Here is a 26,542-nt window from a genome sequence, read left to right as displayed (position 1 = left end):
ATCCTCCAGAACCCGTACCAAACATCTCCCAGCAGTTGGAGATAACAACATGCAGAATTCAAGGGCTGCTGAACTTGCAGAAGAAGTCTTGGCAAAAGAACTTTTGACCTATCTATTATTGGTGAGTAGGGGATTATAACAATTAGTTGCTTTCACAGAGAATGACCATACCATTATAAGAACAATAATATCTACAACTGCTACTTCTCAATGCATCAGCAATGAAAAAAGTATGGTTCTGAGCAGCTATAGATGGCTTAGGTGTCCTCGTTACTTAGGACCTTCTTTCTTATCAGCTCTAATACTTAAAATGGAATGCAACCTCTGATTAACTTTGATAAAATAATTTTGTGAGTCTGTTAAAAAATCTAAATGCCATTCTTAATGTTTGTGTTGGTCTAGACAAGTAGTTGGTCTGGCAAACTAAAAGTTTAGCAAAGCCTGACCATACAATTACCACAAATACCTGCAGTTTAAGCTTAAGAAGGAGCTGTGGCAATTCCTGCACTCACTGACAGCTAGGAAGTGAAAGAGATGGTTAAAGTTGAAAGAAATACCCAAGAGTCACAGACAGTGGTGACAGTACAACGGTACTGACATTTAAAAAATTCATTTGAATGGAATCTTTAAGTGATCCAGGAGGATGCCATTATTTACGCTAATGATAAATGCAGTCTCTCACATATATCAACAATAGAAACAGCTCTGCATTTTCCAAAAGCAGGATACTGAAATTATGTTGCTGACAGATTTTTTTTTACGCACACATGTTTCTCATTTTCAATTTCTGTCAAAAAATACACAATTATTAATATATTAATATCTTCTAGTTTTCTGTTGTTCAAAAGGTTTTAGTGCCAGCTTTGTTCTCTGAATCACAGAATGACTGAAGTGGGAAGGCACCTCTGGAGATCTCCTAGTTCAATTCCCCTGCAGTCATGCTGCAGGGTTACCTGCAGCAGGTCACTCAGATCTGGGTCTGGTTGTGTTTTGATTGTCATCAAGGAGAGGGACTCCACAACTTCTCTGGGCAACTTGTCCCAGTGCTTAAAAACACAATGAGAAAAAAAAATTCTTAAATTTAGATGGAATTTCCTGTGTTTCAGTGTATCTTTCCCCTGTATTTCCTTATTCTTATTTCCATTTCATCCTGTACTTCAATTTTTCTCCAATGCTTTTTCTCACAGGAGTTCTTAAAAATAATTAAAGTGTTTCTGTTAGTTATTGCAATACAGTAATGATGGACTTACTTGACAATGATGTGCTTACTTGACAAGAAAAAGGTAGGTAAGTTAATCATTGTTGAGAGGACAAAGGTTTTGATTTATGATATTTACTGTCTTAAATACAAAGTTGATGTGAAATTCTGTCCACGCATCTGTAGACTGGAGAACAACATGGGCTTGTTTGCTGTGCCTGGGCTTCTAATTTGTCTTCTTCTTCAGGTGGTCTGGAGCCTGGTAAGAAAACAAAGAATATATATTCTTTATATGACTGAGTAAATAATGCAGCTTAAGATGGGCTTGAGAAGAAAACACTTAATTCTTATTTTGCAGAATCAATGTCATTCTATTGTTGCCTGCATGGGAGAGAGAAATTATTTCTGTTTCCTTGGGGTCTTACTGTTGCTATTTTTCATATATCTGGCTATACATGGAAAGAGATTATCTTGTGTTCCCCATTTAAGCAAAATGTCCACTAATATTCAAAGTTACCAGAACAGCAAGTCTGGGGTTAAAATCAAGAACTGAAATTTATTTCAATTGTCCAATGTCTGAATTTTGTTGTTGTTGTTTGGGGTTTGCTTGTGTGTTTTTTTGTTTGTTTGGTTGGTTTTGTTTTTACTATAACACAATATGATTGATATTGAAATTTATGCTTTCTTAGCCACTGGATGTACTCAGAAATGACTGCTCCCTATTCCTCCAATCCAGTTGAAATACTTCACGTCAAAAAGGACAGGCTGAGATTTTTATATTACCTGTCTTTCTTAGTGAAATGTAATGTTTTGCTCATGTTGGGAAGCTTTGTTGTTAGAGGTCAGGAACTTTTGGTGATGCACAATATAATTAGTTCAGAGAACAAAACCCAAAAGGTTCTTGAAAGTTTGTTTCAGCTGTTCATATCTTCAGGGTAATGTACAGAGTTAGGTATTACTTTTTATGACACCACCTAAGTGCAATAACATTATCTAAGTTATGCAATGTAACTATCTGTGGCAGCTTTATCTTATTCTCCACTGACACATGCTCATACATCTCCTTAAGCACTCAGCCTCACATTCCTAACTTTCCCATAGTCCTCCTGTACTCCCCATCACCCCAATCCCATCCTTCCCTACTATTCCTGCCACCTGTGCCTCTGGCCCAGTCTTTTGGAGCCTCAAACCTCAGTCTTGTTTAGATTCCACTGCAGGCTTTGTTCAAGCCTGTAGTAGGTGATGCAGGGTGTTACTAACATCAGAAGTTACGTGACATCAAACCAATTCCTAAAAACTAGGGCTTGTGTGAGAGAGGAGCTTCTGACCACCAGGGCTAATTGTTTCATTTCCATGTGTTCTATGGCCAAGGAGAGCAAATTTCAAATTTCTGGATGCCAATACTAAAATGATATAGTCTGGAGAAATCACTGGTTGAGTTAGGTGTCTCATCCAAACCAGATGAGTATATTCCATCTGAATAGACATCCAGGCCACGTGAGGTGCATCATCTTATGGTGATGCCAGGGCATCATGGTGGTGCCATAGATACTCTTGGCACATAAGAATTATCTCTTTGTTTCTTGATTGATTACTGAGTGAGTCTCTTTACCTGATTTTTACATGATTAAAATAGGTGAGATGTTTCCCACCTGTCCAAGATGCACCTGAATATTTTGTCAGTCAAATGTGCTCTCACAAGCCATGTCTTAATCAAGCATAATAATGTCTTAATTCACATGTTGTCCACATCCAAAATTAGAGACTGATACAAAAAATGATCAGAAATTTGTGTGTGTCTAGATTAGACTAAAGTAGATTCCTCTTTGGTATACTTCAGCTAACACAACCTTCCTCTGTACAACACTATGAACTGTGTATTTGTTGTGTGTTTTCGATACTTGTACAGACTAGAAATGCATCATATATTTTGTCAGGCTGGTATTGAAACCAAAGTCACTGCCATGTGATACTTGTATGCAGAGATGCTCCTTTTGAAACAGAGTATTTTTCTGTTCAGATTCACATAACTAAAGACCTAGTTTTGTTGGGAACACAATAGAAAGAAGAGAAAGAAGGTATTCCTTCAGTATAAAACATTCAGTGGCAGTTTTCAGACACTGAAGACCAGCCTGGATTTCACTAAGTTGCTGCATTTGGTGTTGTTCAGTCATGGATTCAAGTTTTGATGTGTGCACCAGAAGTACCACAGTACTTAGCTACTGATCTCAGTTTGTGAGATTTTGCTGCTGCTAGAGGAATTTTCCAGGAATTACCCAGTTTGTACCTTTAGGACAGTTATACTTTCTGATAAATAGATGTGGGTACTTTGTTCTTTATAGTTATTGGAACTGCAGAAAATTTTTACTTACCCGTTAATGATTATAAGGGGATTCAGCATATATGAGTGTGATTCTTCTCCTCCATCAACAATTTTCAACATAAAATGCAATAATATAATTTTATTTTTTTTAATATTGCAAGCTGTACTTTTAATTCTTTCTTTCTTCTCAAAAATCTGTGTGAAAGGGAGTTTAAAAGCAAAAGAAATCTTTAAAACGTGTGTTGCACACTTTGTCCTTGTACTTGCAACTTGTTTTACAAGCTGCACCTTCATTTCAAAACTTGAATATGTAGATACTATTTTATGCACACTGATAATGAATTGTCTTATGCAGTAAAAACAAAGTGTGATGGTACAATATATGTGCAAGGAACTCCCACTCCTTCAACACGTGGGAGGAGTCTACTGATTTCAGATTTATGGATGGCTTGTCTGAACAAGATACCTGCAGTTATTAAACTGTATGTGTATATGGTTGTGGGGTTTTTTTTCTGAAGTCCCCATCCTTATTTCTCATGTATTAATGTAAACCTGAACGATACCAGTAAATTTTGAAATGTGAGATCAATATCAATCCTTTAGCATTTGCATCTGTCCAACTCTGAAACCATTTTTTTCAATGGAATCAGTCACTTTTCTGCAATGATACTGGGAGAGTTTTTGAGAGTCACCATGCTTAAAGCCTGACAAACTTAAAAACATTGAGAAATGCAAAGTGCTGAAGCAGGGCTGTTTCAGGAGAAATTCAGTCAGGAAACAGATTCTACTCAGTGTTTTCTGTAACTGACGCTTCAAGGTCAAAATCCTCACTTAAGACTGGGCAAGGACATATGTGAGTGGTAGTTTGCATAAAAAAAAAAAAGAAAAAGGAAGCAGGAGAAGCTGATTAAAATCTTTGGCTATTTATATAACAGTTAGATATTAAATGTTTACTGTGCCAGCTGATACCAATTAGGAATTATGTTTCTTAAACACAGAAATAATAGTTTCCACTTGGTTTGGAAAAAATGATTTTCCTCTCTTAGGCAACCAGATTAAATGATCAAAAATCTGACAAAAATGTGAAGCAACACCTTGAGTGAATTTCAGTTCAGGTGAATCATAAAATGAGATTTCTGGCCTTTGTATTTACAATATTTTTTCTGCCATTTGCTGAAGTTTTTAAAAGACAGTAATTTCAGATTAAAAATTAATCTTTCATTAGGAAGCTAAACCAGGGCATTCTGACAATTTCAAAACTTTCTTTCTGAACCTTGAAATTTCATGGAAGGTAGGATTTTTTTAATAAGTTTGGTTAAAATGTTTATAGGAAGTCAGTTCTAGGGCTCAAAGTCATTTCCTTCAAAATTGTTCCCATCATGATGTGTTGAAACTCAGATCTAGAGCATGTGCATTTGAACCCCTCTTGAATATTCTGACCATAGTGTGCTCTTACACATTGTACAGAGGTTAGAGATTACCATGATTAATGTTCCTAGGGACTGCATGGACTTGATTTTTGCTGGTTTTCAGCATTCTTATTTGTGTTGCTCATTACTTCTAGTGGAAAGTTGCAGATGCTTATCAGACTGGAAAAAGAATTCCTACATGCAAAGCTGCATGTACAGAAAATAATTTATTTACATGGAGAAAGAAACACGGGGGGAAACTGTGGTAAAAATAAAAGTAAAAATCCCACACTTTTTTCCAGAATTGCTGTTACATTTATTTTAGAATATAAAGATTTTTTTTTGTCTTCATTTTGTGAACTTCTAGTCAAACATACAAACACAAGACACCCAGGAGCAATTGCTTAGAAAGGCTGTTCATGATTTTACTCACTATGTAAGAAATAGTCATGTAGTGTTACGTCACTTATGTCCAAGGCAGTCCAAAAATGAAGTGTCCAGTCAAATAAGAGAATTAAGATTAGATTCTATAGGCATGTTATGGCAAGGAAATTGTTCTGTGTATATCTCATCATGTGTCGCTTTATCTCATTATGGTCTGTGGATTCTCCATGTTGCAAAGGGAGCGTTAGAGTTGTTATTACTCAGGAAAATGGGTCCAGGCAGGGCACTGAGCTGGGGCTGAGGTGACCTGGGCTGTGTACCCAAGTCCTTCAAAGCCTCGCTGTGTAATGCCAGACCACTCATTCTCTCCCCCAGTCTTCAGATTTGTGATGGGAAGTTCACCATAACTTCCATAGGTTCTGCACAGCTGCTGACAAGCAGCAATACTTGATTCCATAGAAGTAACAGGCTCCTTTTTTTCCATTTGTGATGGACAATTTAGCATTACCTGAGTTGTGAGAAAAAAGCAGCTGTGAAATCTCCAGAGAAGCAGTACTGGCTGAATTACTTGTTGGGCACCCTGAGGTGGGGAGGGCACAAAGCTGCCACATGAGCAAATGCAGATTTCCAGTCAAGTAAGGAGGCAGTGGGTGCAGTCAGTCCAATACAAAGCCACGTGCTAAGTGCTGTCAGTTGAGCTTGAATCACATCCCTAATACTGTTGAGAAAGTAACGCGAGCTGCATTTTATTATGTGCCTTGCTAATAATATCTTTTTTTCTTTCCCCTTCCCAGCCTGCTCCAGAGACAACTGGTGAGTTCTGTTTAGAGATCTATTTGTATGCAGGGGAGGCAGTCACCAAAACCAGCTGCTCATAAACATCGCTAGGACAGACACAGATTTATAATTACTGTTATTGTTATTGCATTAATTTTCACACTTCATAAAGATAACAGCAAGGGCTAATGTCCTACCTCACTTGTCTTTTTGTTTTTCAGAAATAGATGTAGATGGAGGAATCGATCAGGACATCTTTGACATAAATGAAGGTTTTTTTAAAATTCATCCTCTATTTTTTTATTATTTTCATTATAGTAGTCACAGATCAATATAATAACTGAATGTTAATCTCCTCTTGCCTTTAGCTTTAGGACTAGACCTTTTTGAGGGAGACATCAAACTTCCTGGGGTGAGTTCAAATATAAAATACAATGCCAAAAATATGTCATTGACTTAAATGTAAAGTATCACTGGCATGGAAACAATAGATGCATCCTGCTCTTACAAACAATAAATGCTGTTTATGTAACAATAAACTGAAGACGATTGGGGATGGAATTCTACAAAATGTCATAGACAGTGAAGGAGTCAGCAGCATTTGCAGAAACATTATCCAGCATGAGATCTCTTCAGTGATTAGATCAATATTATTAGCTTCTTGTTTCCTTTTATACACAGTCACTTTTAAGAGATTAGGCAGCACTGATCATCATCCAGGCGTGTTTGTATAAAAAGAATTTTTCATTTATCTGAACAATATTTATTCTGAGCCAGTTAAATTTACTGAGCAACACTGCAAAACCTTCATCCTGTAAGTAGACTGACTAAAACTTATGAAAAATTTTGATCTCTAATACCACATTTTAAGGCATCTGGCCAGCATCCTTATCTGATCAATGAAAAAGAAAATGTTTACATCTCAAAATATCTAGTAGGAAACTTCCAATGTGTCTTGTACTCTGCAAGTATTCTGAAAATAGTGTTTTACTCTTCCTTTGGGAGATACGCTGAATATGTCACTGAAAGCAAGCACAGTAATTGCTAAAGGCACAGAAACAAACCCTTGCATTATGAAAAATTATGAAACTGTTAATCTCTGTACAGTTTTCAGGATTTTAGATCTTAAGGCTTCCCGTAGGAGCAGAAGCTCTCGTGCACATGCATCAAAAGCTTGGGTAATTTCTATGGAGAAAATGCAGTAGAACTTGAAGACACAGCTAGAAGGGCATGAAGGCATTTCAAACCCCAACCTCAGACCTCTGAGTAACCTTTCAAGGTTTTTGAGCTCGTTGTTTTCCTTTATGTCTTACTTGGAATTGTAGGTTTGCTTTACCACTATTGTAGTCCCTGATGCTAAATCCCTTTTTACTGAGGACTGCATACTTGTTTTCTTTCTTGGATACAGGAACGAAACTCCATCATTGGTGACAACTATCGGTGGCCCCATGTTATCCCTTATGTCCTTGATAACAGCCTGGGTACAGTATTTGCCCTTCACAATGTCTGTATGTTGTGTTGGTTGAACTGTTAAACACGGGTTGATAAAGCTCTTGTGGTGTCCTTTCCTCTTTTAATCTAGAGCAGACCATTTCCCACGGCAGGAATGGGGCTGAGCATGCACAAACAGGATTTATAATCTTGGTATCAGGGCTGGCAAACTCACCTTGTTTCTTGAATTATTATCCTGCTACGGCCCAGCAGATTGTTTTAGTTTTGAAATCTTGTGTCTGAGACATGAAACTCTACAAAGCAGAAGTGAAAAGAGGGCACTGAAGATATTTTTAAGGACAGGAATCTTACCTGGCCATTTACGTCACTTACAGCAGCGCAGGCAAAATGGCATTCTGAGGGTTTGCACTGGCACATTGTCAAGTTCCCTAATGTGAGGCAGAGACACATCATAAATTGATTGCATCCTTTAAATCTTTGTGTTGAAACTATGCAAGTTGCTTAGAGGAGATAACACAGATATAATCTGAGAAAGTCAAGTCCTGGAGAAATTCATTGAGGGATCTGTAGTCTACATTCTGTACTAGGTAAAATATGAAGTCTTCATTTCCTAGCTGTTTAATACTTGTTTATAGAAATCTGAAAAAAATAAATGAAAGAGTCTACAAAATTAAAACTACCACACACTATCCTTCTATATACTCATCATGTCATATTTGATACATAAGTACCTAAGAAAAATTACACAGGAGCGAACCAAGAGCAAGATACAGTGTTGCAAGACTCTAATTCATGTTTTCTGGGTCTCTCCCCCTTGGGTCCTAATCCAACAAAAAGTATGTTTATTTTGATCAAAGATTGCTGGAGCAAGACCCGCCCTTGGGAATTGCTCCATATGGGTAATAGTAGAAACCTTTCAGTTCAGTATTGACAAGAACACTGTTTGCTTTGCAGAAATGAATGCTAAGGGAGTCATCCTCAAGGCATTTGAACAGTATCGGCTGAAAACCTGTATTGACTTCAAGCCTTGGGAAGGGGAGAAGAATTACATATCTGTGTTCAAAGGAAGTGGGTAAGAGAAGCGATTCAAAATAACTTTCATTTTGTTTGCTTTCAGACTATTCTCATGGCCAGAGTTCACTCTAAAACTCGTATATTCGATCGTAATTTTACTTTTGTAGTCTCCATTTTCCCAGTCCTTTTTAAACTGTCATAGTTCCCAGAAGAGATATTACCTTAGTAGTGATGAAAAATTTCTACTGATATTTATTCTTAAATAAAAGAAGAAATCAAGTTCCTTAAGAGGTAATTTACTGGACATGGTGGAAGACATCAGAAACAAAGTATATTATGTTCTTGACTGATCATTGGATACATAAAGTATCACTTTCAGCTGGTCATTCCTAGTGTACCTTGGCTTCTAGGGGAAAAGAAAAAACAAGATAAATATGATAGTTCTCACTGCAGGGCAGTGAATTTGTTTGAATGTAACAATGGAATTACACTTGAACAATATCACATGAGCATTCAGATAAAAGAGAAATATTTTAAAATTCTGTACAGCACTGAGATATTTTGCTGATGTTTTATTTTATTTACCTCTTTTGATGAATAGTCATGCAATTATTTAATCTTAAATTTTGCAAAATAAAACTCCACTAAAGAAGTCAAATTTTTCCCAACTTCTTCCCTTCTAAGACATTCTCTGTCAAAACAGTGCAACGAGAACAAATATATTTTTCAATCTATGCTGAACCATTTCTCTTATAGAAAAAGAGAACAGGGAGAGCTTGATAGCCTGCTGAGGAAATTTAGTTTCAGAAATTCATTTCCTGATATGAGAATGTATTCATAAATGGGAAAAGATTTTCTGATAATAAAAATGTTTCTCTTTCCCTTTGGCTTGTTCTGAGATATTTGTAGCAGATAATTGTTTCAAAATTTCTTTGGTGTCTGGGTCTTTGTATTTGCTGCTGTTCATGCTGTACACATGACACTGAAACTCAGCTCTAAAAGATGTATAATTGGAGACTCAGGAAGCAATGCATTTTCCTGTGCTAATGACTCCGGCTTTTTGAACTAAGTGGAAAACTCAAGTAGCTGGATTTTGTAATCCTTCATCCCCTAAAGTATGCATTGAATTTGCTAATAATTGTACCTGAAAAAACCCCACAATATTTAGCCTATGGCAAGTAGGAGGCCTCTGTGCAATGTTTCATTTATATGTCTTACTAAAAATAGATGAGTCATGGTGATGAAGAAGATGAATCCTTCTAGCTGGATAACATATCTTGCCCTCACTGCTTGGTGTGTGGCTTGCCCTGAAGTGTTTCCATCACCTTAGCTGACATGTCCACAGCAGAACTTTTTAAAAGATTGGAGCTAAATGGTGCAGTCTCCTGAAAAGGTCTATCCAGTTTCAGTGAGTCATCTTGGGTTGTACAAAGAATCCAAGACTGATCCTGAATGAACTGCTTTCATTTCAAGCCATTCCTTACTTCTGGTGTAATAGTGGAATGTAAGCTGGGCAACCCAACCCACTTTTGCTCTGTCCCTAATGTTCTGGAGATTTTTTAATCAGTTAGGACTCTTCTATCTGCAGACTAAAGAGCTCTGTCCAGAGGGTACAGTGTAGACTGGCACACAAAGTTCTTGGCAACATAAAATTTTACCACACCAAGTAAAGGGTGATAAATCACATCTCTGCCTTTCTATCTTGGCTTGCATCTATAAAATAGAGGAATGTGGGTGAACTTTGGGTCAAAAGTATTTGAAATAGGCCATAAAGTCCTCATCTGGATTACCATTTTGAATTCAAATGAAGTCAGCCACAAAAGAAGCCAGCTGTCCTTTGTTGTATTGACTGCCCTGTGTAAAAATGCATTTGTAGTCTCTGGTGTATGTACAGAGTGTATCAAGACTCTATATAAAGAGCCATCTCCCTGTACACATTCTTCATCTATCATTAGCCTTGGCTACTACCAGTACTGTGTTAACTCCCACCTGTGTGCTGAGCAAAACACGTGAGGGATGTAATTGTGAATCACAGAAATGAAGGATAATCAGAAGTGGCAAGACGTGACTGAAAAGTTCACAGAGGAGTCTGGAAACCTGCAATGGATGAGCCATTTTCCCTTACTCTTCTCATGAAGAGCAGAATTCATTCAGCAGGAAAACTAGCATGGTGTGGTAGAATCAAATGATTAACAGACCAGGGAGGATGAGAACCATCTCTAGTATTTCCCCATGGAAAATCAGGTTTTCATGGAGCACTCCTGGGAGGCCATGTCAGCTCTTTGCCACTGTTGCACATGGCAAAGGGAATCCATGTAGGACTGGATTGACACAGATCCCTGGCTATCCAGCTTGGTGCTGGTAAGTCCAGGTGTCTGCGAGCTGATATGGGTGATGTGTGATACTATGGGAAGAAAATTAGTAGCAGGATGTTAGTATAGAAATGTGCTTGAAATAAGAGGTATCACTGCAACTGATGGCATGTGTCTATTTACAGCCCCAAAAGGGGATGGTGGGATTAGTCAGAGCAAGTACTTCCCTGTTCTTGCAGCCTCTGATGGCAATGCAGGAAGCATTGAGTCACAGGCAATACAGCTCTCACACACCTGGGGAAAGCTGGGACTTCCCTCTCCTTTCTCCCCTCCAGAAGACACTGCTGACACAGGGTTCTATGTGCCCACTGCTCAGGAATGCCAAGTCACACTCACCTAAGATTTATTACTAGTGCAGCATGGCACAGACCATGTGTTTACTCCCTCTGTGGTTGTTGAATGACAGTGTTGTAGGCACTTGGCAGGCCAAAGGCAAGGGGCAGGTGCATCTTTGTCGTTTGGATGCTACTTTTGCCAAATGTCTTGGATGTGCCTGCTGTAGGCTGTTGTGCACCCAGCAGCAGCTAGGCAGCCAGGGGTGGCTTTGGTAGGAGGTGGACCCAGGCCTGTGATGGACTTCTGCACAACACAAGAATCAGTATGAGGCCTTGTTCAAGGAAAGACCTTGAAATTATGGAGCTACATGTGCTCCTTACCATGTCTCATGTTGTGATTTTAATGAGTAATCAATAGGCAAAGCCTGTGTTACTCTGTGGAAAATGAAATACTGGGGAATATGTTGCACTAATAAGTCACAGAGTTTGAAAGCACATAGTGTGCTTGTATTTTTAAATTTCTGGGGTGATAGGACTACAAATCCTATGACATGTTTTGTGCCCCATTAATTTTATTGAGTAAGTATTGATTTATTTGCTGTATAAAATATCAGTTTAAATGTAGCTCTCTGTGCCTGCTACTTTGTGGACATGGGGTGCCATTTTATTGGCCTGTGCAGTTGACTCACAAAATTCTTTCACCCTTTAATAAAAAACTTGCAGCACAGCTGCAGTTTTGCTCTTACTTGGAAGTGTGTGAGAGCAGTAAATGGTCTAGCATGGCAGCTCACAGAGAGCCAAAGAAAAGAGCTTGGGAAAAGTACTGTCAAATCCACCAACCTGTTAGAAGGTAAACACATCATGCAGCCTGGCAGCCACAGCTCCATGCAAAGTAAAAGGCCAAAACAGTACAGAGAAAAGCAGGCAGAGGAGAGAATGTTCATGAACCCACTTCTCCTTATGATAGGGACAGGCTCAGAGTGTGCTCACAGTCACATATTGGTCTAGCTAGTGGTCTAGCTGAAAATTGATAATTTGCAGTAATTTAATTGCTCTAAATTATGTGCCCACAACCTTTGGTGTTCCAGAGTACCAAAGAAATCATCATCAGTTTTCTTTTGTCACAAATAGCGTAACATTTTTCTTCTAATAGGGCCAGAGATGAGGAACATCTTGTTCATCAAAACAGAGATAAGTGTGAGAGGAGGGGGCATGATAAGGAACAGATCAGTGGAAAAGTGCTCTCTGTAACCAAATGTGACTTCAATGCTCAGGTTAAAAATCTACCCATTGAATAGACTGGTTTTGAGGTGTGCATGGCATGGGGATGGTGTGTATCTCACAGAGCCTTCTCTCATTTTATGTCAATGCCAGCTGCTGGTCCTCAGTGGGAAACATGCAAATAGGTTTGCAGCAACTCTCCATTGGAGCCAACTGTGACAGGATTGGGACAATCCAGCATGAGTTCCTGCATGCCCTGGGATTCTGGCATGAGCAGTCACGGTCTGACCGGGATGACTATGTGACCATCGTCTGGGACAGGATTCAATCTGGTCAGTCACTCCTCTGCTTTTCCTTTCAGTCTCTGGTGTTAGCAGTTTAGCTGTGGAACATCCCTTCCAGCCATCTTTTGGTGGTCATGTTGTTCTCTCACCTGGACTTACTTTTCAAAGCCAGTATATCAATACACTAGATCTAAAGGGACATCTGTTTGAAACAGAAATTCTCCCTTGCTGTTGCTGTTGTCACCCCTTGTGCCACAACATTTTCTGAAGCTCTAATGAGAGATCTGGATCTTGTTATGCTACTTGTTGTACCACAGAGCAGCAAAAGAGGATAATTTAGTTTGTTTAAATGAATACTCTAAAAGCACACTTACTCTAGAAACCCCTAATGAAATAAAAATAACTAAACTTCACCCTTCACCCTGTCTAAAAAATCCAGTGGGACCAAAGCCAGTAGAAAACCTCCAGGGAAAACACTGGTCTTTCTCTTTCTGCCTGTCTGCTACACCTGGTGCAGGCAGCAGAGCTGAGAGAGCAGAGTGTGCAGGGGTTGAGCAGGCAGGAGAGACCTTTCAGGGTCTGTGTCATACCAGCAGTTACTTTAGCAATGCAGCTTGTGAACTGTAAGTGTTGGTATATTTGGTACAAGCCTGAGAGATGGCACAGAATTCCTCAGGACTTTGCCCTGTCTCTGTCTCTTTAGCTTGTCATGGTCCTCTGTGACCTTCAGGCTATTCAAAAACAAAGTTCTATACACAGACTTGATGTTTTCCTAACACAGGTACACACAGAAGACCGAAAAATTAGATAATGATTAAAGCTAATGCATTCTTATTTAGTAGTGACCAATAGTCAGGTGCATATGCAATTATATATTACAGAAAATTACTTAGACTCTGTTATTTGATTTCCATTATGTTTTGCTGACTCTTTGTTGACAAGCTGCAGTATTGTGAGACATTTGAAACTGCTGCAATTTTTTTTACACTGACCAGAATACAGTTACTGTATTTTGACTGATTTAAATCTTGACTCGCCATTGGGTAGTAAGCAATTGGGTTTTTGTTCATACTCCAGAAAACATCTGTAAAGCTAAAATCTGGAAGCTTATCTGATTACAACTCTAAATTTTTTATTGTTACCTAAAATGACTAGCAATTGAACATCAGAGAATACAGACTGGAAACAGTTGCAAATTGGAGTAATTTGAGTACTGAAACACTCTCTCCACTCTTGGGTATCACAAGTCCATCAAAGTTTACAAGTAGTTCCACAGGAAAAATTTTCAGGTGGCAAAAACTTTGCTTCATCCACCAGAAGTCATCAGTGGCTGAAAAAGGAAAGTAAATAGCCCTAGACTGGAAATAAAACTGTTTTGAACAGTAAGTACAAGTAAACAACTACAAAAAAAAAAATTGAGATCTGATAGATTCTCTGTCACTGTAAGTCCTTACAACAAAATTTGATTCCCTTGAGCAACAGACAATCTTTCCTTTCAATTTTGCCATTTAGGTAAAGAACATAATTTCAATAAATACGATGATAAAAGATCAGACTTCCTGAATGTTCCCTATGACTACAATTCTGTGATGCACTACAGCAAGACTGCGTTCAGGAACGGAACTGAGCCCACCATCATCACCAACATACCAGACTTCATTGATGTCATAGGACAGCGGATGGATTTCAGTGAGTACGACCTCCAGAAACTGAACCGGCTCTACAACTGCAGTAAGTTTCCCCATTTATTTATATTATTTGAAAGAATCATTTGAAAGAAATGAGGCTGATACATACACGCTGGACCCATCCAGACACAAGTGAAAGAGATACTAACATATTTAGAGAAGTGAATTGTGTTAAGAACACCACAAATAATGGTGCAGCTAGAAATAACAGACCTCCTGCAGAAAACTGCTGAGTAGCAGAGGCTTCTGTGCAATTTTATCTGACCTTTAGTTAAAAACTAGCTTTGCTCAGCAGCTGATTTTTGTTCATCCCTTGGGTGGCTGTTTAAAATGTGTGCTTCTGCACAAGGCCTTCTGGTTTTTTCCCTGTATTTTTTTTCCCTGAGCTGTTGCTCAGACACTGCACAGAAATGAGTGTCTTTGCTGTGGCTGTTGTACCTACTCCACTTCCATGGAATCTGTGAGACAGAGTGGGTATTCATGCAAATAGGTACCATTCTGAATAAAATGCAAGTTTTCTAAATTTTCATGTTTACCTTCAAACCTGGTCTCTAACAAAAATGGTCAAAAGAGTTATTTTGCTCAGGTGGGGTTTATTTTACAAAGCTGAATGAAGGTAAGAGACAGAGAAATCTAGACAATTCTGTTATCAAATTGGAACATAATTCTGTAATTGTTGCTGTATTCAATGTACCCTGGCATTCAGAATGAAACTTTGACAATATCCCAAGTAGTGAGTACTGGCTTACAATTATATTTTAAGCCTCATTATACAGATTCCTTAAACAATTATCAAACTGGTGTATTAAAATGGAGCCATTTTTTGAGTGTAAAATTCTGATGAAAATATTTCCATTCATGTAGGTCTAAACTGAACACACACATGCAGCCTTAGCTTCTAGCACTTGCTGTACAGTCAATTAGGCATTATAAAAGTGCTTACAGCTAAGGATGTCTTTAACAGGGGATAGGGTCCTTTTCCCTTTCCATTAATCTTATCTATTTTCTAGCATTCTCATGCATTACAGAAATACTTCATGATTTTTTTAAAAACTTTGCTCCTTAATAAAGTGCCATAGGCACATTCCCCAAACGAAAAAAAGGCCCAGTCCTGCTGAAATCAGTGACAAAACTTCCACCACCTTCAGTGCAATCAGGACCTGCCCTGCTCCCCAGTGCTTCTCTTGGCTTCACATGATGTGTGTAGTGTGGATGATATTTGCAGAGACAGAAATATTGTCAGATCACCCATCTGTGGCAGGGAGGACAGTGCTCCCAGCCCTCACCCACGCAAAAGATTACTTCATTTGCTGGACATGATTTAAGGAAATGTTTGAACTAAATGTCTGCTAGAGGCCCATGTGGACAGGAAATTGCATTAAAAATGTGGATCTTGGTTCCTACATTGAAGAAAACAATGCACAACATAAGAAATTCTGACTGATAGTTTAGTGCTGCTCCAATCTGTAATTCTTTGCTGTCTTTCAGGCCATGTGATAGCAGTAGATTTTAGTCTGCTCTCCCCTTGGAGGATACTGCTTGACAGAATTGATCATGAGGTTTCCCTCAGCCCCTGGAAGTTAGGACTTGTCAGTCTTTCCCCATGTATTTTCTTCCAAGTCTAGTCTTTCACGACCTACCAAGGAAGTATCTGGCTTTTGGTGCAGATGGAATTCACAACCTGCCTCACTCATTGCCCCTTTGCCTGTTTCAGGAATGAATCTCAGAAATACATCATAATCTACTGAGTCTTGCTTTTCTGTCTTCCTGGCATTCAGGTCAACACTCCATGCCAGCCAGCACTTTCTAATTAAGGCCATTAGGTTAATTCCTTCCTGTATGACCAAATCAATTTCATGTTTTATTTTGTATTTTGATTTCAAAGAGTTCTTTTGTCTAATAATTCTCCATTTTTACTTACCTTCTTTCTCCAGCAGTCTACACAACATTTGCTATGATGGCCTTTTCTTAGTTTTTAAAACATTGTGCTGACCTGTATCTTAAAAAATATCACTCATGCAACACTTCTGACTACCTTGCAGCCTCTAGAGGGTTTTTAGCTTTCTGTGAGGACAGCATAAAGTATCTCAGCAGTAGAACTGATTTGGCAGCAGTTCATACTTAAATATATAATAAATACTTCCCAGAGCTCCAGCTTAAGTGAAGCATTTGGCCTGTTATTGAGGTTGAGTTTTCTGATACTCAAGGTCTTTTTGTTATGCAATGAAACCTTTAAACCTTTCAGCCACAATATTTTATACGTACTTTAAAAAGCATTTCATTAACTTAGCTGTTTTCAAATCATGGCTGATATTACACATGAGCTCAGACATGGCACAATGGGAAACAAAAATGAAAACAGGGATAAACCTGGACTGTGCTATCTCTCACCTATCAAGTTTGCTCTAGATAGAGAAAATATTTCATATGATGTTCTCCCTTTCATATTTAACTTCACAGTCTTCCTTCACCTAATTTTTCACTTGTTATATGAAAGATATTGTAAAATTGTTATGACATGAAATATCTACTGGTCCCAAATATACCTTTGCCAAATGTGTTATTTTGTTTCTTTCAATTCCACAATTGGAAAACCAAGGTTTGTTTATTCCAGTCAAATAGCTTCTCCTCTTCTATATTTCAAAATAAGGACTCCAGCTGATACGTTAGTGAGCTTGCATCAAAATCTGTGGCCATGTGTGCACTGGCCCAAAGAAAGCAGAAAAAAGAATGGGAAGTCTCAGGACCTTTTGACTATAATATGAAGGTGTGTCACTTGGGTTGGTATTAGTGCTCCTTTTATAAATAAAAGATGTGATATGATAATCAGCAGATGCCCTCCTGTGCTTGCTGAGGGACCAGAGTGTTCCTGATGACATCTTATTGTCAGTGTTAATCACCAAGTGTTTTGAGTTCCTGAACATTGTATGTATGAATGCTGATCATATTTGAAGCCACTGATTACTTGGTGTTTGCATTTAGTCTTTCTCTGCTCATGGCTTTGGACCTTCAGAGTTAAAATGTGTTATATAATAAAGTTTTTTGGTTTTTTTTAATGTCATAGCCTCCTCCCTAAGTTTCATGGACACGTGCAGTTTTGAACTTGAAAATATATGTGGCATGATTCAAAGTTCAGATGATAACAGTGACTGGCAGCGTGTGTCTCAGGTTCCTGCTGGGCCCAATACTGATCACACTAATATGGGAGAATGCAAAGGTATGAGAAAAAAACTCTTATCTTTTGGGGAAGTGTTTTCTGCAGAGGCATGCGAGTTTGCTTCAAGCTTGGCCTTGTTATCTGTTTATTTTTTGATGAATTACAGTTTATTTTTTAACTAAGCAGCATAAATCTACATACCTAGGGACATCATGTGATATGTTGATTTTCTGCTTATTTCAGAAGATCGAATATCCTTATCTCTTTTGATCTGCTTTTTCTCTTAGAGTCACATCCTGTCATGAGAGTGATATAAAGCATTGAACCTGTGATAAAGGCACACCAAATAGATTGCTGCTTTTCTGAATAATTGCTCAACAAGTCCTTGGACAGAAGTAGGATTTTGAAATGTATATTATCAAGGCTGAGGTGAAAAATCAATTGATGATCTAGCTAGATGTATCTCAACCAGTCGGAATGGTCCAACAGTTCAGGAGCTTAAACCAATCCTGCAGAGAGTCAGCTATGAGTTACTGGCACTGGGTAAAGAATAAAAACCATTGGTTTTGAGTACAATTTGCTAGAGATAATGAAATGAGGACAAAAGATACAGGAATAATAGTTCTACCTTTGGAAAATATGAACAGGTAACAGTCCTAAGTCAGAGATTTGTACAGGATCTACCTAACTCCGACCTGACTGTGTCTTCTAGAGTTAGTACAATACAGCATTGAGAAACTCAGGATACCAGGACAGTTCTGTTTTCTCTCCCCTCTACCACTCATTTCTCATAATTTTGGCAGATTCTGGCTACTTCATGCATTTCAACACCGGTGCTGGAAGAGAAGGAAGCACAGCTGTCCTGGAGAGCCGAATTCTGTATCCCAAAAGAGGTTTCCAGTGCTTACAATTCTATTTATATAACAGTGGTGACAAGAATGACCGGCTGAATGTCTGGGTCAGGGAGTACACGTCAGCCAATCCAAATGGCACTCTGAGATTCATCGAAGAGATAAAAGGTATGGAACAAAATTGCATTTTGTTTTAATCTATACTCAGTATTCTTCAAAGTACTGGGGGAATTATTGTGGCAAAGTCACTCATTTCCTAGTGCTGTTCTTTGGCCTCTTCTCTATCTGTGTAATTGATTCGTTGCTGCTGAAATTATACCTGTTGGATCCTCTGTCAGCTGTTTTCCTATAATATAATAAATTACCACAAATTTCAAACTCTTGTATTTATCAAGATAGTTTTCTTGCCAAACTAGCTAAAATTCCATGAGCAATCATTTTAACTGTTCTAGAATTGCTGGTATCAATAGCAGCTGATGAAGCTGGAATATTACAGTAAATTACAATTAATAAGAAAGTATAATAAACAAATGGAAAGCATAAGTGCCCTGGAATACCTAATATATAAGTTAAAAAAAGATAAAATTTAAATAACTGAAAGATATGAGCAGCAGATCATGATTTAAGTTGTGGTTTGAAGACTAAATTCTTGTGGTTTTAGGAGCCTGTGGCCTACAGAATGATCAGCTGAGGTCAGCTACTGGACAAGAGGTCTTTAAGCTAGAATTGCCAAAGTCACCTTATGATTAAATTACTTTCTCAAATATTTAACTATTATGTGGTCTCCATTTCAGCCACGCCTAGTTCAGAAGGATCTGAGCAAGTTCTTTTACTAAATAGATATAATTTCTGTCTCTTTGTCCTGTTAGGCTCAGCTGCTGCCAGTATCTGTTTTCTTTTTTCCACTCTTTTCTTCACCTCTATGGCTTCACCCTCTGTGCCCTCTGAGCTAACAGGCATGCTTAACATAAGAGTTGCTAAGGCAGGTGTAGACTTCACATCAGTTTGAGCCCTCCAAATTCTTTCAAATCCTACTTTGATGCCAAGAATAATTTCTCCAGACTTCAGCCTTTCTCACAAACACTCTTTTGTGTCTGAGGCCCCATCTCCCATTCCTGCTTTCTTGAGTCCATAATTTCCTTTGAAGACTCTGATCTCGTAAGTGTGTCCAAAGAGGCACCCTATTTTGACAATCTGTGACAAAACTGTTAGGAATGGTTTAAGATCATTTCCCCCTCCATGCTTCACTTCTCTCAAGTGAGAAGTTATCCTCACCAGTGTAGTCAATAACCTGGAAGTAACAGTGACCCTACAGTCTCTTCCATCCATGATCTGACACACTGGCTGAACTGCTCATGGGATTGCACTGAACTATGATGTTCAAGAAGCTTAGGAACAATCCCTGAACCCTTCCCACTGGTCTGTGGCAGCTGGGGATTTTTGAACTGCACACATTACATGTAAAAATTCTTTAGCTTATGCAGAAGACAATTTCATGGGAAACAGTGGGGTACTTTTCTTCTTGTTTCTGCATTAATTTTTTCCCTCCTAATTATAACAGTAATGAAAAATATGAATAAATCAAGACTTGTATTTGAGATCCATTGTGTTTTGCTTAGAGTTGTTAGGAGAGTGATGCATGAGTTCTGTACCTGGAATTGGCACTGCTTGTTCAATAAATGCAGCTGGTCTTCTGTGCAGATGAACCAAAACCAGGCTGCAAAAGAAAGTGTTTTGGTGCACACACTTTTACAAAAGGGTGTTCTACTTTCATTGATCTCACAAGGCCCCTGTGCAGAGGTCCTTGCTTTTGTGTACACTGCTCTTGGAGTCAAGAGGAATTTGCTAGTGCAGGCACTTTTGGATGCAGCATCAAACTTGCAGAGAGGTTTTATTGCACAAAGTAGGTTTTGCAAATGAGTGGCTTTAATTTGACCTTCGTACCATTAATCATGTGATGGGTGAATGGTGCTTCTGCATAGGCAAGCTTCCAAGAAGCCATTTAAAAATACAAAAACAAATGGATGAACTAGTGCTGTAGTTCCAGGTTCCCAGAATCCTCTGGAGCATTTTTTTTTGCAGAGGCATACTTTTGTAGAGTATTGTTGCTCAGTTATTTGAATATAACTTCTGAATTTTTTCTATTTAACAATACCGGTGAAACTATTTCTGTGGATTTAATAATTACAACATCCGGATTAATTTAAAGAAATTTTATTTAAAAAGTAAAAGGAAAAGCAGTTTTAAAACCCATCAATAAGCACTATTATGCATATTAATTCTGTTAAAATATTGTATTGAGCAAATATGATCTTGAACTGAAAAAGTAACATCAACAGAAGAAATATTCCATCAGTGCCAGTGGAAAAATTCTTACACAGTGTTGGTATAGAGTCCACAGTCCTGTCAGTGTTTGACTGAACTCTGATCAGAAATCTCTACCCTTGTTTTTCAGGCTCACCTGAGACCCACTGGCAGCTCCATCATGTTTCTTTGAATGTCACAAGTAAATTCCGGGTTGTGTTTGAAGGCGTGAGAGGAAGTGACTTGTCAAATGGAGGCCTCTCTATTGATGACATCAACTTGTCAGAAACTCAGTGTCCCCACCACGTCTGGCATATCAGAAATTTCACACATCTCCTCAACACGAGTCCAGCAGGGAGAGATGGGATTATATACAGTCCACCTTTTTACTCCAGTAAAGGATATGCTTTTCAGATCACCTTGTATGTAAATGGTACCACTGACAACCCATTTAATTTAGGAATATACTTGTCCTTGATTTCTGGAGCAAATGACGATCATTTGGAATGGCCCTGTCCATGGCAACAAGGTACCATGATCCTGCTTGACCAGCATCCTGATATTCGTCAACGGATGTCAAACCAAAGAAGCGTAACAACAGACCCTCTGAGATTATCAGGTTAGTTAAAATCAAACATGTAAAACACAGACAAAAGACAAGGGATCACATCTCTTCTATGTGTAAATTAATGCATATTTTTTAGTTTCTGGAATGTTTCATATGTTGGTAGCAACAATAGTATTGATCCACAGACAAGAAAAAAATCAAACCTACAAGCAAGTTAAGCTGGGACTCTGGATTTCAAAGTTGCATTTGCATAAGAAACAAGTGGATGATCTATTCCTAAAGTTTCTTTCATATGTGTTGCAAGGATACACTTATTTCTGTTTTAATGATAATGGAAGTTTTCCAGAAGTCATGAAAAGTAAAATACTGAATTAACAATACAGGCAGTTTATACCAGATAAAAGTGCAGCAACTATCAAACAAATCCCTGTCCTCCTTGTCAAAGTTACAGTGATGTCAGCACAAGACTCCAGATGGACAAAGTACTGATTCAAATTATGTAATCTGTACTTGTTCAAGATGTGCAAAGATAAGGGCCGTGGTCCACAATAACTTGGAAAGTGGCAGTTGACTAAAAAGTAACTCTAAGAAATGGTAAGAATCTCTACAGAGAGAGACATGAGAGAAAACATCCACATTCAGCATTGGAGAAAGTTTGGATTAAAGCCATAATGACTTTCTAATTTTTGCTGAAAGGAATCTTCTCTGCCACTGAATTAGTTTTCTGGACTTTCAGACTAGAAAGGAAGGAAGGCACAAACCCATCCAATTCATATTATTATTATTTTAAAACAGTATATTTTACATTTCATTTGCTATGACACTGGCTCTACATGAAAATCAAGTGGGTAATCTAGAAAGACTTAATGTCCTCTCTGTAAATGAAAGACACACCACACCGTATCCTCCATAGATGTTTGAAAAAAGATATTTTCCTTGTGCTTCTGCTGTTACAGCCATTGCACAGCCCTTTTCCTTCTCTGACCCTGTGGACATGCAGTCTTGTTTGTCCCCTGCTCCTTCTCCCTTGATTATTCATATATTGCAAATAGTCCACGATTCCCAAGGGAAGCCTTGTAACACACACTCTTTATCTAACCAGAGAGGTGTTGGAGCAGGCAGTTCTTTGTCCTTCTGTCAGATTCTTTCACGGACAATCAGGCTCAGAGCTTTAGAACAGGGTTTGATGAAGCAGCATCAGTGATCTGTGATCATTTAGGTTGTTCAAATATCTTGTGCCTCACATCTGCTGCAGAAGATGCTCTCTTTTGAGAAGCACTGCATTAACTCATTTACAGATGATTTATGTGCTACTTATCTTCTTGACCACCTCACTTTAAAGAACTAAAAAGAAAATACAACAGGTTTTCAACTAGCTCTCCAATAACCTCATCTCCAGCACATTCTTTTCTCAGTACCTCAGGCTAAACCAAATCATTGAAGATCTCCATTGCTTTGTGCTTCTCATCAGTGGGGAATCTCAGGTGACTGAGATTTCTGCTGAGAGACAAATCCACAGCAGTGGATTCATATTCTTTCTCTCTCTCTCTTTTTTTTATCTTTTCCCCAGAATCCTCATCAAAATTTACTTGGGATAGGCCAGATAAAGTGGGATCTGAAGCAACTTTTCCCAATGGAACTAAATACATGAGAGGTCCAGGAGTTGGAACAAGTGCATTTTTAACTCATGACAGACTTAGAAGCCGCAACTTTATTAAAGAAGATGGTGTTTATATTCTTTTAACATTGGAAGGTATGTAAACATAGCTGATACTCTTTACAATGTAGTAAACAGTGTCAGATACTAAGTCACCAGTGCTGTAGTTATAAATGCACGACGTACTTTGCACCTGAGCAGTATTTGAATTATGCCTGTATCTAAAATCAAATCATGTGTTTGAATAAATTTGTGAACAGGTACATACAGAGTACAATTCCTTTATCTCATGTGAAGGTGTATAAAACAATGCTAATCCTGTGCAAGTTGTTTTGAATAGATTAATTTGAATAAAACTGTTTTTGGAAAAATTCTAGAGGACCTTTCCAAAATACATCATGCTCCTGAAAGGCAAAAAAGACTGTTTATTGATTATACCTTTGGACAGGTTTATTGCTCTTTATTATTAGAAATTATCATTAGAATAAGAACAAAAATAATGTGAAGCAAAGACCTTATTTCCTGTGGGTTCATCGTGCAGACATATCGCATCTCCTGTCAACTGAGCCGAACATTCCATCCCCTGTTGTTACAACTACCAGTGCCAGCACCACCAAACCTGGCCCTCGCCCTACTGCCACCAGCAAGCCCCCCCCTGGCACTGAGAGCACCACCACTGCACCCACCACCCAGGATCCAGAGGTGCCAGCATTCTGCCCAGACAACCCCTGTCAGAACGACGGTGTCTGCGTTATGGTAAACAGAGCACCCGTGTGCAGGTAACTGCCTTTATTCACTCTCAAATGCAGTTTTAGGACGAGTAATGGAAGTTTCTAATAAAATCCAACTTTGCTCCTAATGAAAAGGAAGGCTGTAGCTGATTAAGGCAAGTATTTGCAACTGTTCCTGTGAGACCGAATTTATGGCCAATTTGGGCAACAAAGCTCCTAACCTCTGCATTTCATCATTTTGAAGTACTCTGCTTGACTTTCCTGTAAATTATATTTTAAATGCATTTATTATATTCAGTAATGTATTACTCTAGGTCTTTAGAATTCCCTATAGCAAAATGTAGAAGAGTTGAATGAATGTAATTGAAAGAAAAGAGCATTTATATTGTTAGGGAAGATTTTCAATACTTATCATGTAGGAAGCAGCATAGACATTATTTTAAAATTTGATTCAGAAATATTGTACAGTGCAAATTATGACAGTGAATTATCAAAGTGTAGTCGCTCACCTTTGAAATCAGCAGTGAAGGTTGAGGAATAAAAGATTGTTTGCCCTGCAAGAAGATTAATATCAACTTTTATTTAATTCTCTGTGGATACGTTTACGTAATCTACCTGCCTGATTAGCATTGTTCCAGCTCTCAGATAAGCTCTGAGGCTGAAGATAGTAACCTTAGATGCTGTGCCAGGGCAGGTAGACTGGGGAAATGGTGTGAGGAAAACATAAAGGCCAAGAGCCACAAGAGTCAGGATGACTCATTAAGTGTTACGTATCCCCATTTAGAAACCTTTTAAAAAATAGTTCTTGTGCAACTCAGAAGAAGCAGGTCACAAATATGAGTAAATGTCAAGAGGTTCAAGAAGACAAAAATAAAAAATAAGCCGAATGTTATGCCTCATTTCAAAATTATGGAAAGAGAACATTTATTTTCTGACATCTCTGGACCCTTTGAAGCTTTAGTGCCTTTGTGATCTAATTTCTGTCCTATGGAAATGTGCAACCAGAAGTCCATTTCCACCCCAATTTTCTGTTGGGAAATGGGTGGGAATGTGATACCTTTGTTCAAGCTGAATCACCTGGAGTACCCCCAGAAGGCAATATCTTTGTAGCACACTACAAAACATACTTCTTTTCAGAGCTGAGGTAGTCCTGAATAAATGGCTTAGACTGGAGCTAGAAAATCAATACATAAGGAACAACCAAGGTTTGAAAGATGAGGGCAGGTGTGCTGACTGTGGTGTTGGGTAAGGTGATAGAATCAAAGCCCAGAGGTTGTTTTCACTCCTAAAAATGGATGACATGAGGCTGTTAATTTCTTTTCTTACCTGCTTGTTGGGTGAGGTCAGAGGCAGCTCTTGCAAGTTCTTTAAATTCGAAAATTACAAAAAAAAAGAGAAGCTCCATAGATCAGCTGCAACCAAGCACTAAGTGGTCAAGAGGATCAGGAAAGAATTTAGGATTTCTGGCAAAGGCTCTCTCTGAAAGCACAACCTATGAAATATCAGGAAGCTAAAGAAGCACATTTAGCTGTGCAAGACCACTCAGGCCACTCAAGACAACTTTAAAATAGAAGTCCATTTTAAGGTAATTTCCGTATGCTTTAGGATATAGAAATTGCATCAGAGATGCCATTTTTCTGAGGCAGACCTTTTCACACCTTTAATCTTTAGGAGTTAACACATGTTTGTTATTTTGCTTTCTAGATGTCCAGCAGGTGACAACTGGTGGTACATGGGAGAAAAGTGTGAAAGGAAAGGCTCAACTCGAGAAAATACTGTAATAGCTGTTTCTTCAACCATAACTGTGTTTGTTGTAATGCTTATTGTCACCATCACGACTGCAGTGTGCCTTAAAAAGAAATACAAGCAAAGAAAGCAGAATAAGGAGAACCTAACTCTAGAAGAAGTAAGTACTTTGCCTCTTTCAACAAATATACAGACACATGCACACATACCTATATTCATTAAAAAGTAAACAATCAAATTAAGTAAGAAGCAAATGGGAAGATGTCACCTTTTTGAAGCCTAAAGACTCCAGGGTAAGAATTAAAGAGCTCCTTTAAGTGACTCTAATTTATCAAAAACCAAAACCCCACTTAATTCAAAACCTGTTCTTCTCTTTCATCCCCCTCCACTCTGCCCCAATGACAGCCTACATTGAGTGGGATAGGGTGAACAAAGGGGTTAATTTTCAATGTGTAATTAAACCATATTTTCTGCTCAGTAACCTTGTATTTCATCTACAACTGCCTATTCTACTAAAGATCTCCCCTTAAAATACCTGGATATAGTGCTAAAAATGCATCCTAGGATATCAAAACAAAAGGTAAATCTAAAAATAGTTTTTCACTTTCAAAGGCCATTTTTTATGCAAGGCATGAAGTAGCCATGGAAATATTGACTTAAGGAAAGGTTAAGAAGACAGCAGGTTAAAACCGTGTAGATGACGGGGTCAGAAGTGCCATGAGTGCCATGTACTAGATAGAAGCAGCATTTGGGCATGTTTTCTCAGGAAATTTCATTCAGTCTGAGCCTCCCACTTTAAGTAGAATCTTGTCTTGGAAATAACAAATATTACATAGTTTAGAGGGACTCGCAGGAGAAATTTTGTAAACAAACTGAAGAGGAGTGTCCTTCCAGAAAGCAGAGTTCCACATTTAATTTTGTACTAATACTCTCTGTGTGATACCCCATTGAGTTGCAGTACCTCTGTGGAGTGTCAGATACTTGACACTGCTACTTCATGACCTTCCAATAAATAGTTTTGGTTTCTTTGCAAGTAATGCTCTTACATTATACACATACTTCCCTTCCTTATACGCTTTTAAGATGTGGGTTTGGCTTTTTTTTTCCACTTAGACTAAAACATCCTTCTGA

General features: G+C 38.3%; 1 protein-coding gene across 1 annotated transcript; it reads left to right on the top strand.

The window, feature by feature from the left end:
* The first annotated feature begins 1,397 nt into the window (after positions 1–1,397).
* On the top strand, positions 1,398–26,542 carry MEP1B (meprin A subunit beta). Its single transcript, XM_063396988.1, has 15 exons — positions 1,398–1,460; positions 6,109–6,127; positions 6,313–6,363; positions 6,460–6,503; positions 7,500–7,572; positions 8,498–8,615; positions 12,579–12,757; positions 14,222–14,440; positions 17,462–17,614; positions 18,358–18,573; positions 20,861–21,328; positions 22,848–23,030; positions 23,476–23,713; positions 25,370–25,571; positions 26,525–26,542. The coding sequence occupies exons 1-15, from the start codon at positions 1,398–1,400 to the stop codon at positions 26,540–26,542; spliced, it is 2,244 nt and encodes a 747-aa protein (XP_063253058.1).

This window comes from Prinia subflava, chromosome 1, assembly GCF_021018805.1.
Source record: "Prinia subflava isolate CZ2003 ecotype Zambia chromosome 1, Cam_Psub_1.2, whole genome shotgun sequence".
Taxonomy (NCBI): domain Eukaryota; kingdom Metazoa; phylum Chordata; class Aves; order Passeriformes; family Cisticolidae; genus Prinia; species Prinia subflava.
Note: the sequence above shows the minus strand (reverse complement) of the source record. Positions and strands in the feature narration are given on the sequence as shown.

Excerpts from the sequence above, each read along its gene's own strand:
- MEP1B (XM_063396988.1), top strand. The coding sequence starts at position 1,398 with ATGGGCTTGTTTGCTGTGCCTGGGCTTCTAATTTGTCTTCTTCTTCAG. Across the intron at positions 7,573-8,497 it reads TGTCCTTGATAACAGCCTGG|AAATGAATGCTAAGGGAGTC; the intron begins GTACAGTATTTG and ends TTTGCTTTGCAG. Across the intron at positions 21,329-22,847 it reads AGACCCTCTGAGATTATCAG|AATCCTCATCAAAATTTACT; the intron begins GTTAGTTAAAAT and ends TCTTTTCCCCAG.